Source organism: Bufo bufo, chromosome 3 (assembly GCF_905171765.1).
Source record: "Bufo bufo chromosome 3, aBufBuf1.1, whole genome shotgun sequence".
In the NCBI taxonomy this organism is placed as follows: domain Eukaryota; kingdom Metazoa; phylum Chordata; class Amphibia; order Anura; family Bufonidae; genus Bufo; species Bufo bufo.
Window position 1 is genome coordinate 466438272 of NC_053391.1, and position 12123 is coordinate 466450394.

A 12123-nucleotide genomic window follows, 5' to 3' on the forward strand; every position below is an offset into this window, starting at 1 on the left:
TGGGGCATAACCTGTTACACACAGTTACAGCTTTCTATAAGAGTTTTCAAGACTTGTGACAGGTTTGTTTCTTGATACAGATATGAATGGTAGCCCAACTACATTAACAAATGGACAAGCAACTAATGGATTTAATGCACCCCTTGGAGACATGGAAACAAGTTCTGCAAAATGCCTTCAGTTCTCTCAAGAAATCAACAATGTCACGGTCACAAATGGCAAGACAGAGAGCCCTGATGAGCATGGGACTTTTGCTGAAAATAACATTGATGCCATCAGTCCTCAAGCCTGCGGCTCTTTGCATGTTAATGGGAGCCCTAGTAGTTGGGTCAATCCTAGGCCTTCTTTGGGTGATGGGGCTGCTGACATCTTACAGTATGGATATTACCATGGATTTGGAGACTCTGCTGAAAGCTTACCTGAGTATAGTAGTCTTCTGGAACATTCTGATTCGGTCAATGTTGAACATAGATATAAAAGTACATTTATAAGCACACTTCACCAGTATCAGGGATTTTAATGGTTATCTATCCGTGTGCAAGAAAGGTTAACCAGTTTATTCCTAAAACCTGGCATCTAAAATGCAAACAGTTACAAAGAAAATTATCTTTGTCTCCCATTTATATATATTTTTTTCTAATTGCGTAGGAAAAATTGTACGTCAGCATGTTTGCCCATATCAGTAAATCATAGTGAAGACTGCACTGCTCAAATAATCCAGAAGGTATGCACAGCGTTCAGATATAGACTAACATCGAAACCATTAACAGGGATTCCTTTGGCTTTCAACTCTATCTTTCTATAGGGACCAAAAGTTGCGCAAATAGTGAAGAACCACCAACAAAAGTACAGTACAATAAATAATTTATTATTATACTCACAAAGGTAAAAGGTTTGTAGGCATATCCAAAAGCTGTATCAGCCCTCGTGTCTCTGCCTCTGACGAAGCGAAACCTAGGTTGGGCAGAGACACGAGGGCTGATACAGCTTTTTGATATGCCTACAAACCTTTTACCTTTTGTGAGTATAATAAATTATTTATTGTACTTTGTTGGTGGCTCTTCACTATTTGTGCAACCTTTGGTCCCTATAGAAGGATAGAGTTGGAAGCCAAAGGAATCCCTGTTAATGGCTTCGATGTTAGTCTATATCTGAGCGCTGTGCATGACTGCCTTTATTTTTGGATGCCTTCTGGATTATTTGAGCAGCGCGGTCTTCACTATGATTTACTGATTGTCTATGTGTAAAGGACCCACTTCACTTTGAGACCTGCGGTGCCGTAAACAGGCAACGTAACGGAGTACAATTCTTATTTTATTTGAAATGTTTGCCCATATGTAGTCAGTTGCAGTTGACAGCTTTTAATAAATGACTGCACACAGAAGAGTTACTTATGGAAACTAAGAAGCACTTTCAGAAACAGGATATATATGTAAGTTACAAGTAACTTCCAAAAAAGTGCGTCATAAGATGGGCGTCCAGATGTTACTATATGTGACAGTGTAAGAGGCATGAGCAACGCTGTCACGCTATGAAAAAAAATACTCGTTTCTTTCCACTTTGTCAAATATGACTCCGTTTTAGGCATTACAATTTTTTTTTTATGCAACTAGAATTCTTTTTTAATCTAGGAAGTTTTTTTTTATATAGGAAAGATTGTCCTAACTCTACTCGCCCCATCCTAGGGTGTATACTGTTAGCCTACTCATTCCATATTTTTTTTAATAGCCTGTTTTAACCAAGCAAGTTAAGAAATAGCAAAAAGCTGCCTTTTTGAAACTTTCTTAGAGCAAGAAAAAGGGAATCAATTCAAGTTGAATTTAAAGAGTTAGTGTATATTTTTGAAAAGATGGCTTCTAAAACGTGAAGCTTTTCCATTTCTTTAATGTTTAAATACTTTCTGCTGAAGGTAAACTTGACATTTCATTATATAGGTTTTTATTGTGAAGAGGTCTTTCGTGTTTGTAGCGGATATTTTTTTTCTAGAGACCTTTGTACTGTATACGGTTGAACGAGGGAATATGATTTGTACTTTGCAATAATATAACTGATGTTGGGTGGAAAAGAGAATAGGCTCAATAATGACAGCTTGTACCAATTCCAGAAAAGCAGGTGACCTTTCATTTGGATCTATGTGATGTTTCACTTGAGTCCTGATCATTGTTTTTCTGTATAAGCCACAAACAGGACCAGGCATGAACAAAGTTGCATTGTGTCTAGACCCGTTTTGTCATTGCTTCTGTCTGTACATTTTTCTTTATAACAAGCTTGAAATCATTTTCATTTTGTATTTGTGTAAAGCCCCCCGAGTATCAACATTTGCTGCAAATGCTTTGTTACATCTAATTTTGCCACTTACTCATCTTCTGGATTGTGACAGTGTACTGCACTGAACACACTGCTTACATTATCTCTTTTTTTATAATGTGACTGAGACCTTAATGAAAAATATATCAAGCTATGTGTTTGACTACATAAGACTTTAAGTCCAGTCTTCGTTATGCTAAATTTCAGTGTTCTTCTAAACACACTTCCTCTCCTCTGAGTTAGTGGCACATACACATTTTCTTTACGCAGAAACTGACTTTTTCTCATTGATTGTTTTTCAGTTTATATACAGTTCAGCATTGCAGAGGGGAAGCATGTGCCCTGAGATTTGTGTTAATAAAAAATTAAGCTACTGCATAAAGCTTTTGTTTTGCATTTCTTTTGTGTTTTTTTCCGTTTTATGCTCAGTAATGAAATGCTGAAATAAACATGCAAACGTCTTCAGTCACCTGAGCTGCTTTAAATATTATTGGTGAGTAGGTAATACATAATGTTAGATTGGATTATAGAATATTGCATATGGTAATTAGAATAGGTGGCAAGTCCACTAGGCCATGATACAATGCTAAAACCTCCCCCATGTCTACACCCTATTACAGCCTCCATGTGTGAAACTTAGGATGCAATTTATGAAACTCTCAAGAATTCTGGCATCAAAAAGCCACAAAATAGAGTTTTGTGACATTTTGGACAGACTTGTGCAAAAAGCGTGCAGCATTTTTTCACTTCTAACTCTGCTTTGGGAAAGTGGGCAAGGTTAGCCTGTTGAGTAAGGCCCCATGCACACAACTGTAATTTTGCTTTCCATCCGTTCCATATTTTTTGCGGATTGGGTGCAGAACCATTTATTTCAATGGGGGCTGCAAAAATGTCCATTCTGTCGGCCCGCAAAAAAAAACATAGAACGTGTTCTATTCTTGTCTATTTTGTCGGTAACCGTGAGTGCAAAATACATATGATCGTGTGCATGAGGCCTTACTCCAATAAAGGGGTCATATAGAGAGTGGAGTAACGTCTGGTAAAGGGGGGCTTAGGCTCCTTGCACATGAGCGAGGGTCTCGCTGCGGACTCGCAGCGAAGCACCCGGCCTGGACATCCAGCGCTGCCAGTGTCACATAGCATTATATTGATTTATGATGCTATGTAATCCTTACAGTTATGGAATGTATTAGATGACAGTGACCTAATGCTGTAAGTGTTATCCAATTCATTCATACACTTCTAGCAGAAATAATAGAGAAATTGCACTATAGAATCGTAAGAATAGATGCTTCAGAGATGTGCTTGCATGGGATTACAAGCAGTCACTAATTAACAAATGTCAGAAGAGGTGACAGGTCGACTCTAATATGGTACAAGGGGTGTTCAATAAGTTATCTACCCCGGCATGTTCTGTTAGTGTGCAGGTTGAGACATGTCTGGACATGCAACACACACAGTAGCACTTCAGTCTGATGAAGGCACTGGAAGTGACAGGATGGCAAGTGCAGTACAGTACAAATCTACAAAGAAAGTGAAGGATTTGGAGCTTCGTTCCGTGATTAAATTCCTTACAAAGGAAGAAAAGCCTACAGAAATCCATGAAAGGATGATTGCTGTATATGGTGATGATGCACCTCACTACTATCAAGTAAAGTTTTGGGCCAAGCAGTTTAAATGGGGTAAGAAATAATTTTAAGATGACCCGTCTGTTCAGGTCAACCTGTCAAAGCATCGTTAGAGGAAATGTGCTATAAATTGGAGGCCATGATTTTGTCAAATTATCAGGTCAAAGTCAGTGTTATAGCTCATGTATTAGGAATTTCAGTTGGCATAGTTTCCAGTATAATTCATGTTTTGATTATGTCAAAGGTCAGTTCCTGGTGGTTGCCACGGCAAAAAACTTGTTGCCAGCAATTTAACCGAGAGAATTTAGATATGCTTACAGAAAATCCAGGAGATTTCTATTTTCGAATTATTATACGTGATGAAAAATGGGTCCACCAGCATGATCCTGAGACCAAACAAGAGTGCATGCAATGGAAGCACAAGGGGCCCCCAACTCCAAAGAAATGTTGTGCGCAGTTGTCCGCTTGAAAGATCATGGCAACAGTTTTTTGGGATACAGAAGGCGTTTTATTACTAGAATTCATGCCACACAAGGCTGCAATCACTGGAGACACATATGCTTCAACAATGAAGGCATTACGTGAGGCAATCAAACAAACGCTGTTGGAAGTTGTCGGCAGGTGTGTTGCTGCTTCATGACAATGTGCCAGGGTGGGCAACTATTTCCTGATGATAATGCAGTCAAAGAGTTAGTAACAGGGTTCCTGCAGCAGCAAGAAGTCTCTTATTCTGAGGGCATCCAATCACTGGAGGTGAAGTGGAATAAGTGTGTTGAAGTCGAGGGGGATTACATTAAAAAGTAGTAAGTTCAATTTTCTCAGAAAATGTTTTCATATTCAGGTTCATAACTTCTTGAACACCCCTCGTAGGAGTGGTTCCAGCAAAAAGGCAGATCTTGGCACTGTGTAAACACAAATTATAGTGATTGTTACATGACATTCTTAATTAAATTAATATTTTTAGGTAGAGCATACAAAAGTATTACATTCTTAAAGGTTCATAGTAACAACAGAGAACATGTAAATGTTACATCATAGTAGTTATAGCATAAGGCTATTCCAGTGCAACAAAACGGAATAGTGAAGATGTATAAGGACAAATAAAACAAAAAATCAAAAAACGGTTAACTTCACCGCTGCTTGGGTCAGGTGAATGTTCCTTAGGCCTCCTGCACACGACCGTTGTGTGCACCCGTGGCCGTTGTGCCGTTTTCAGTTTTTTTTTTCGCGGACCCATTGACTTTCAATGGGTCTGTGGAAAAATCGGAAAATGCACCGTTTTGCAGCCGCATCCGTGTTTCCTGTCCGTCAATAAAATAGGACCTGTCCTATTTCCTATTTTTTTGACGGACAACGGTTCACGGACCCATTCAAGTCAATGGGTCCGTTAAAGAACACTGATGCACACAAGATTGGCATCCGTGATCCGTGGCCGTAGGTTACTTTCAAACAGACGGATCCGAAGATCCGTCTGCATAAAAGCTTTGCAGTGTGCGGCCCCCCCTCTATTGTATTAATATCATTGGTGGCCAGTGGACGCTATTGCAGGCCTGGTTGCCATGGTTACTTAGCAATATTACAATATTAGAAGCATCATACTTACCTGCTGCGCTGTCTGTGACCGGCCGGGAGTTCCTCCTACTGGTAAGTGACAGATCATTAAGCAATGCGCCGCACAGACCTGTCACTTACCAGTAGGAGGAGCTCCCGGCCGGACACAGACAGCGCAGCAGGTAAGTATAATGCTTGTAATATTGCTAAGTAACCATGGTAACCAGGCCTGCAGTAGCGTCCTGGTTGCCATGGTTACCGAACGGAGCCCCAGCGATTAAACTGGGACTCCGATCGGAACTCTCCGCTGCCACCAATGATCGGGGGGGAGAGGGGAGGCCGCACACTGGCCACCAATGATAATACCATAGAGGGAGGGAGGGGGGGCCGCACACTGGCCACCAATGATATTCAAATTGGGGAGGGAGGGGGGTCTGCCCCCTGCTGCCTGGCAGCCCCTTATCTCTTACAGGGTGCTATGATACGCACAATTAACCCCTTCAGGTGCGGCACCTGAGGGGTTAATTGTGCTGATCACAGCCCCTTGTAAGAGATCAGGGGCTGCCAGGCAGCAGGGGGCAGTCATGTACACAGTTCGTAGTATATTCTAACTTGAAGCGTCCCCATCACCATGGGAACGCCTCTGTGTTAGAATATACTGTCGGATCTGAGTTTCACGATGTAACTCAAATCCGATGGTATATTCTAACATAGAGGCGTTCCCATGGTGATGGGGACGCTTCAAGTTAAAATATACCATCGGATTGGAGAAAACTCCGATCCTATGGTATATTAACTCCTGACTTTACATTGAAAGTCAATGGGGGACGGATCCGTTTGCAATTGCACCATATTGTGTCAACGTCAAACGGATCCGTCCCCATTGACTTGCATTGTAAGTCAGGACGGATCCGTTTGGCTCCGCACGGCCAGGCGGACACCAAAATGACTTTTTTTTTCATGTCCGTGGATCCTCCAAAAATCAAGGAAGACCCACGGACGAAAAAACGGTCACGGAAAAACGGAACCCGTTTTTGCGGACCGCAAAAAAAAACGGTTGTGTGCAGGAGGCCTCAAGGTGTTGACCTGTGTTTCTCAGAGTGTCACTGCTGCAGGTCTACAGGGACAGTGTCACAGCAGCCTAATCAGTGAAAGGGGGTGGGGAAGAGTGAATGGGAAAATCTAGAGTTAGGCTGGATTCAGACCTGAGCGTATTCGATATGTGCTTTTTACAGGCGTTTTTAATGGGCGGAAACAAGCAAACGCCCATTTAGGCGCGTTCCCGCTGAAGTCTATGGGTGGGAACGCGCGACAATACGCCCCAAAGAAGCTCCTGTACTTCTTGAGTCGTAGGGCGTTTTACAGCACGTTCGTACGCTCAGGTAAAACGCTCAGGTGAAAACCATGCCCATAGGGAAACATTGGTTTTTGCCTGTTGAGCGTTTTACAGCGCGTAGGAACGTGCTGTAAAACGCTCAGGTCTGAACCCAGCCTAAGCTGTATTCGCATTTTGTCCAGACTTCCCATGTTTGGTCAAAATTCTCCCTGGGTCTACTAATACGCAAGAGTACTCTCTCAAAGGTGCAGGATGTGTTGATCCTATGAATAGTTTCAGGTGTAGATGGAATATCTGAGCTTTTCCAGTTCTTTGCGATTGCCATTTTTGTAGCCATCATCAGATGTGCTACTATCACTCTGCATCTCCTGGGTACTTTGTCTATGTTTATAAAAAACAGAGCTAGAGAAGTACAGGGTGGGCCATTTATATGGATACACCTTAATAAAATGGGAATGGTTGGTGATATTAACTTCCTGTTTGTGGCACATTAGTATATGTGAGGGGGGAAACTTTTCAAGATGGGTGGTGACTATGGCGGCCATATTGAAGTCGGCCATTTTGAATCCAACTTTTGTTTTTTCAATAGGAAGAGGGTCATGTGACACATCAAACTTATTGGGAACTTCACAAGAAAAACAATGGTGTGCTTGGTTTTAACGTAACTTTATTCTTTCATGAGTTATTTACAAGTTTCTGACCACTTATAATGTGTTCAATGTGCTGCCCATTGTGTTGGATTGTCAATGCAACCCTCTTCTCCCACTCTTCACACACTGATGGCAACACCGCAGGAGAAATGCTAGCACAGGCTTCCAGTATCCGTAGTTTCAGGTGCTGCACATCTCGTATCTTCACAGCATAGACAATTGCCTTCAGATGACCCCAAAGATAAAAGTCTAAGGGGGTCAGATCAAGAGACCTTGGGCGTCATTCAACTGGCCCACGACGACCAATCCATTTTCCAGGAAACTGTTCATCTAGGAATGCTCGGACCTGACACCCATAATGTGGTGGTGAACCATCCTGCTGGAAAAACACAGGGAACGTGCCAGCTTCAGTGCATAAAGAGGGAAACACATCATCATGTAGCAATTTCGCATATCCAGTGGCCTTGAGGTTTCTATTGATGAAGAATGGCCCCACTATCTTTGTACTCCATATACCACACCATACCATAAATTTCTTTGTTCCAACAGTCTTGGAGGGATCTATCCAATGTGGGTTAGTGTCAGACCAATAGCGGTGGTTTTGTTTGTTAACTTCACCATTCACATAAAAGTTTGCTTCATCACTGAACGAAATCTTCTGCGTAAACTGAGGGTCCTGTTCCAATTTTTGTTTTGCCCATTCTGCAAATTCAGTGCGCCGATCCGGGTCATCCTCGTTGAGATGCTGCAGTAGCTGGAGTTTGTAAGGGTGCCATTTGTGAGTAGCTAATATCCACCGAAGGGATGTTCGACTAATGCCACTCTCCAGTGACATGCGGCGAGTTATACGCTGTGGGCTCTTGCTGAATGAAGTTAGGACAGCCACTGATGTTTCTTCATTAGAGACAGATTTCATGCGTCCACATTTTGGCAAATCCAACACTGAACCAGTTTCACGAAACTTAGCAAGCAGTTTTCTAACTGTAGCATGGGAGATGGGTGGTCTTGCATTGAAATCTGCTGCAATGACCCGGTTACTGCGTTCACCAGACATCAACACAATTTCTATCCGCTCCTCACGTGTTAACCTCGGCGACATGTCAATGGCTGTAAACAAAGAGAAACTTGTAAATAACTCATGAAAGAATAAAGTTAAAACCAAGCACACCATTGTTTTTCGTGTGAAATTCCCAATAAGTTTGATGTGTCACATGACCCTCTTCCTATTGAAAAAACTAAAGTTGGATTCAAAATGGCCAACTTCAAAATGGCCGCCATTGTCTCCACCCATCTTGAAAAGTTTCCCCCCTCACATATACTAATGTGCCACAAACAGGAAGTTAATATCACCAACCATTCCCACTTTATTAAGGTGTATCCATATAAATGGCCCACCCTGTAGAGTAGAGCCTAGTAATTTGGATGCAATAGTAAAAACTTCCTTACATATACAGTCCTGATCAAAAGTTTAAGACCACTTGAAAAATGGCAAAAAATCATATTTAGCATGGCTGGATCTTAACAAGGTTCCAAGTAGAGCTTCAACATGCAACAAGAAGAAATTGGAGTGAGACAAAACATTTTTTGAGCATTCAATTTAAGGAAAGCAACGAATAAACTGAAACAGGCTGTTTTTCAGCTGATCAAAAGTTTAGGACCAAACCTAAACCCCCCCAAAACAGAAATCCAACTTCCAAACATGAACTCAGTAATGCGTAGCTCCGCCGTTATTGTTTATCACTTCAAAAATTTGTTTCGGCATGCTTGATGCAAGCGTTTCCATGAGGTGAGTGGGAACATTTCTCCAAGTGGTGAAGACAGCCGCACGAAGGCACTCTACTGTCTGGAACTGTTATACATTTTTGTAAACTTCCCTTGCCATCCATCCCCAAAGGTTCTCAATTGGATTTAGATCAGGGGAACACGCAGGATGGGCCAAAAGAGTGATGTTATACTCCTGGAAGAAGTCCCTTGTCCTGCGGGCATTGTGTACTGTAGCGTTGTCCTGTTGAAAAACCCAGTCGTTACCACACAGACGAGGGCCCTCAGTCATGAGGAATGCTCTCCTGCAACATCTGGACATAGCCAGCGGCCGTTTGACGCCCCTGCACTTCCTGAAGCTCCATTGTTACACTGAAGGAAAAAGCACCCCAGACCATTATGGCGCCCTCTCCACTGTGGCGCGTAGAAAACATCTCAGGTGGGATCTGCTTGTCATGCCAGTAACGTTGGAAATCATCAGGACCATCAAGGTTACATTTTTTCTCATCAGAGAATAAAACTTTCTTCCACCTTTGAATGTCCCATGTTTGGTGCTCTCTTGCAAAGTCCAAACGAGCAGTTCTGTGGCGTTCAAGAAGATGAGGTCTTTGAAGACGTTTTTTGTTTTTGAAGCCCTTCAGTCTCAGATACCGTCTGATGGTTATGGGGCTGCAGTCAGCACCAGTAAGGGCCTTAATTTGGGTCGAGGATCGTCCAGTGTCTTGACGGACAGCCAATTGGATCCTCCGGCTCAGTGCTGATGAAATTTTTTTGGGTCTTCCACTTGACTATTTTGTTCCATAACCCTCAGGATTATTTATGAAATTCCAAATGACTGTCTTACTGCGTCCCACCTCGGCAGCGATGGCGCGCTGTGAGAGACCCTTATGCAGTTAAACAACCCGACCACGTTCAAAAAGGGAGAGTTTTTTTGCCTTTGCCATCACAACGTGTGACTACCTGACAGAAAATGACAATGAATCCACAGCTTTGCACAGATTTGGCCTTTTAAAGGCATTTGGTCCTAAAATTTGGATCAGCTGAAAAACAGCCTATTTCAATTTAATCGTTATTTTCAATTAATTGAATGCTCAAATAATGTTTTGTCTCACTCTCTTTTCTTCTTGTTGCATGTTGAAGCTCTACTTGGAACCTTGTTAAGATCCAGCCATGCTAAATATGATTTTTTGCCATTTTTCACTGTATGTGTTATTAGCGGACAGGACCAGAGGATATGCATTAAGGTTCCCCTACCTCCACAGTTCCTCCAACATAGATGGGATGATCCAGGGAACACATGAGATATTCTTTCTGGTATAAAGTGCCTTCTAAGGACGGTTTTCATCCAAGACTCATAATGTGAGGCACATCTCAGATATTGAGTTGTGAATTTTAGGGCTGAAGTCCATTGGGCCTGTAAGAGTCTCATCAAGTTCTGTCTCCCATGTTAGGAATGGAGTGGATTTTTTAAAGGTCTTGTCCCCTAGCATAACATAGATGAGCCTGAGAGAAGACACTGTTGTCGGGATTAGACCACAGTTCTAGTAAACGACAGCTCAGTTTTGCTGTTGAAGATCCCTCTGATTGGACCCAGTGTCTGTGAGAATTATTGAACCGGTCATGCACTTCCGAGAAAAGATATAACCCCTCAGGTGATACTAGTTGTGCCACTTTTATAACCCCTGAAAATATCCAGGAACTTAGGTCAAGGACAAGGAGATCTAAAGATTCAAGTGGAAGCCATTTCATAAGGGTGGTTGGTGATCTGCATGTCAAGTCATGGAATTTTTTCCAGTTTTGTCAGGCAGCATTCATGAGAAAGGGGTAATGTTGAAGTTGGGAGGAGGTCATTGGAAGGAGAGAGGTCATTAAGCCTGTTCTCTGAGAGACTGGGGAGATTGCAATAGAGTCAATGTGTACCCAATGTTTGCTAGTATCTACCCACCAGCCCTTTAACTGATGTATGTGCGTAGCTAAATAATAATCATAAAGGTTTGGCAGACTTAGACCTCCACATTGTTTCCTTTTCTGTAGCAGTGATGCTGCCATTCTTGGTCTACATCGAGTCCAAATAAAGTCTTTAAGTATTTTGGAGGCTTTGACAAAAAAGGAATTAAGAACTAAAATCAGGAGGACTCTAAATAAGTACAGTAATTTGGGCAGAGTCATTATTTGAAAGGCTGCAATTCACCCCACCCAGGAAAGCTCAGTCTGAGACATGGACTTCAGGGCAGTAGACATAGTATGCAAGAAGGGGACATAGTTTGCTTTGTATAAACCATGTACTGAACAGGTAAGCTGGATGCCCAGGTAATCTATATGCTCCGACTGCCAGTCTGGAGCGAATCTAGATTGCAGTCGGTGTACACTATGGTGGGATATGAAGAGGCATGGCTTGGGACTTTGTTTCATTAAAGAGGACCTTTCATCAGTCCAAACATTGTAAGATAACTATCAGGCTGTGTAGAGCGGCGCCCCGGGATTTCCCAGGCTGCGAGCTCTGTGCTGCGATTGGACAGCGCTACAGCCAGGGAGAAAGAACGCCCAGGGAGAAACAGGGCAGACTCCTCCCAGTATAACCAAGTCAGCGAAAATACCGGGGGACATAGCAGGAGAACGGAGTGGCGCCCCGGAATAATAGTAAGTGCAGTGAGATCCGGGGCACCGCTCTACACAGCCTGATAGTTATCTTACAATGTTTGGACCAATAAAAGGTCCTCTTTAAGTTTGTGATATGACAATTCTCCAAATGTCTTAATGAGTGCCATAGCTTTTTCTAAGGCTACTTCTGGGTTAGATAGAGACAAGATTATATCTTCCGCATATAGCAAGATGCTATGTATGCGGCCCCCTATCTTAATTCCTTGGATGTCTGGGTTTAATCGTATGG

The 12123-nt window shown here is 42.4% G+C and overlaps 1 protein-coding gene across 1 annotated transcript in view; it reads left to right on the top strand.

Annotated features, from left to right (window-relative positions):
- The window catches only part of ANKRD10 (ankyrin repeat domain 10), a 46889-nt gene extending 44206 nt beyond the window's left edge, over window positions 1-2683 (top strand). Inside the window, exon 6 of the mRNA XM_040425216.1 lies at window positions 81-2683. Coding sequence (XP_040281150.1) covers window positions 81-520 — 440 coding nt within the window. The 3' untranslated portion in view covers window positions 521-2683. The remainder of the gene's footprint in view (window positions 1-80) is intronic.
- The last annotated feature ends 9440 nt before the right edge of the window (window positions 2684-12123 follow it).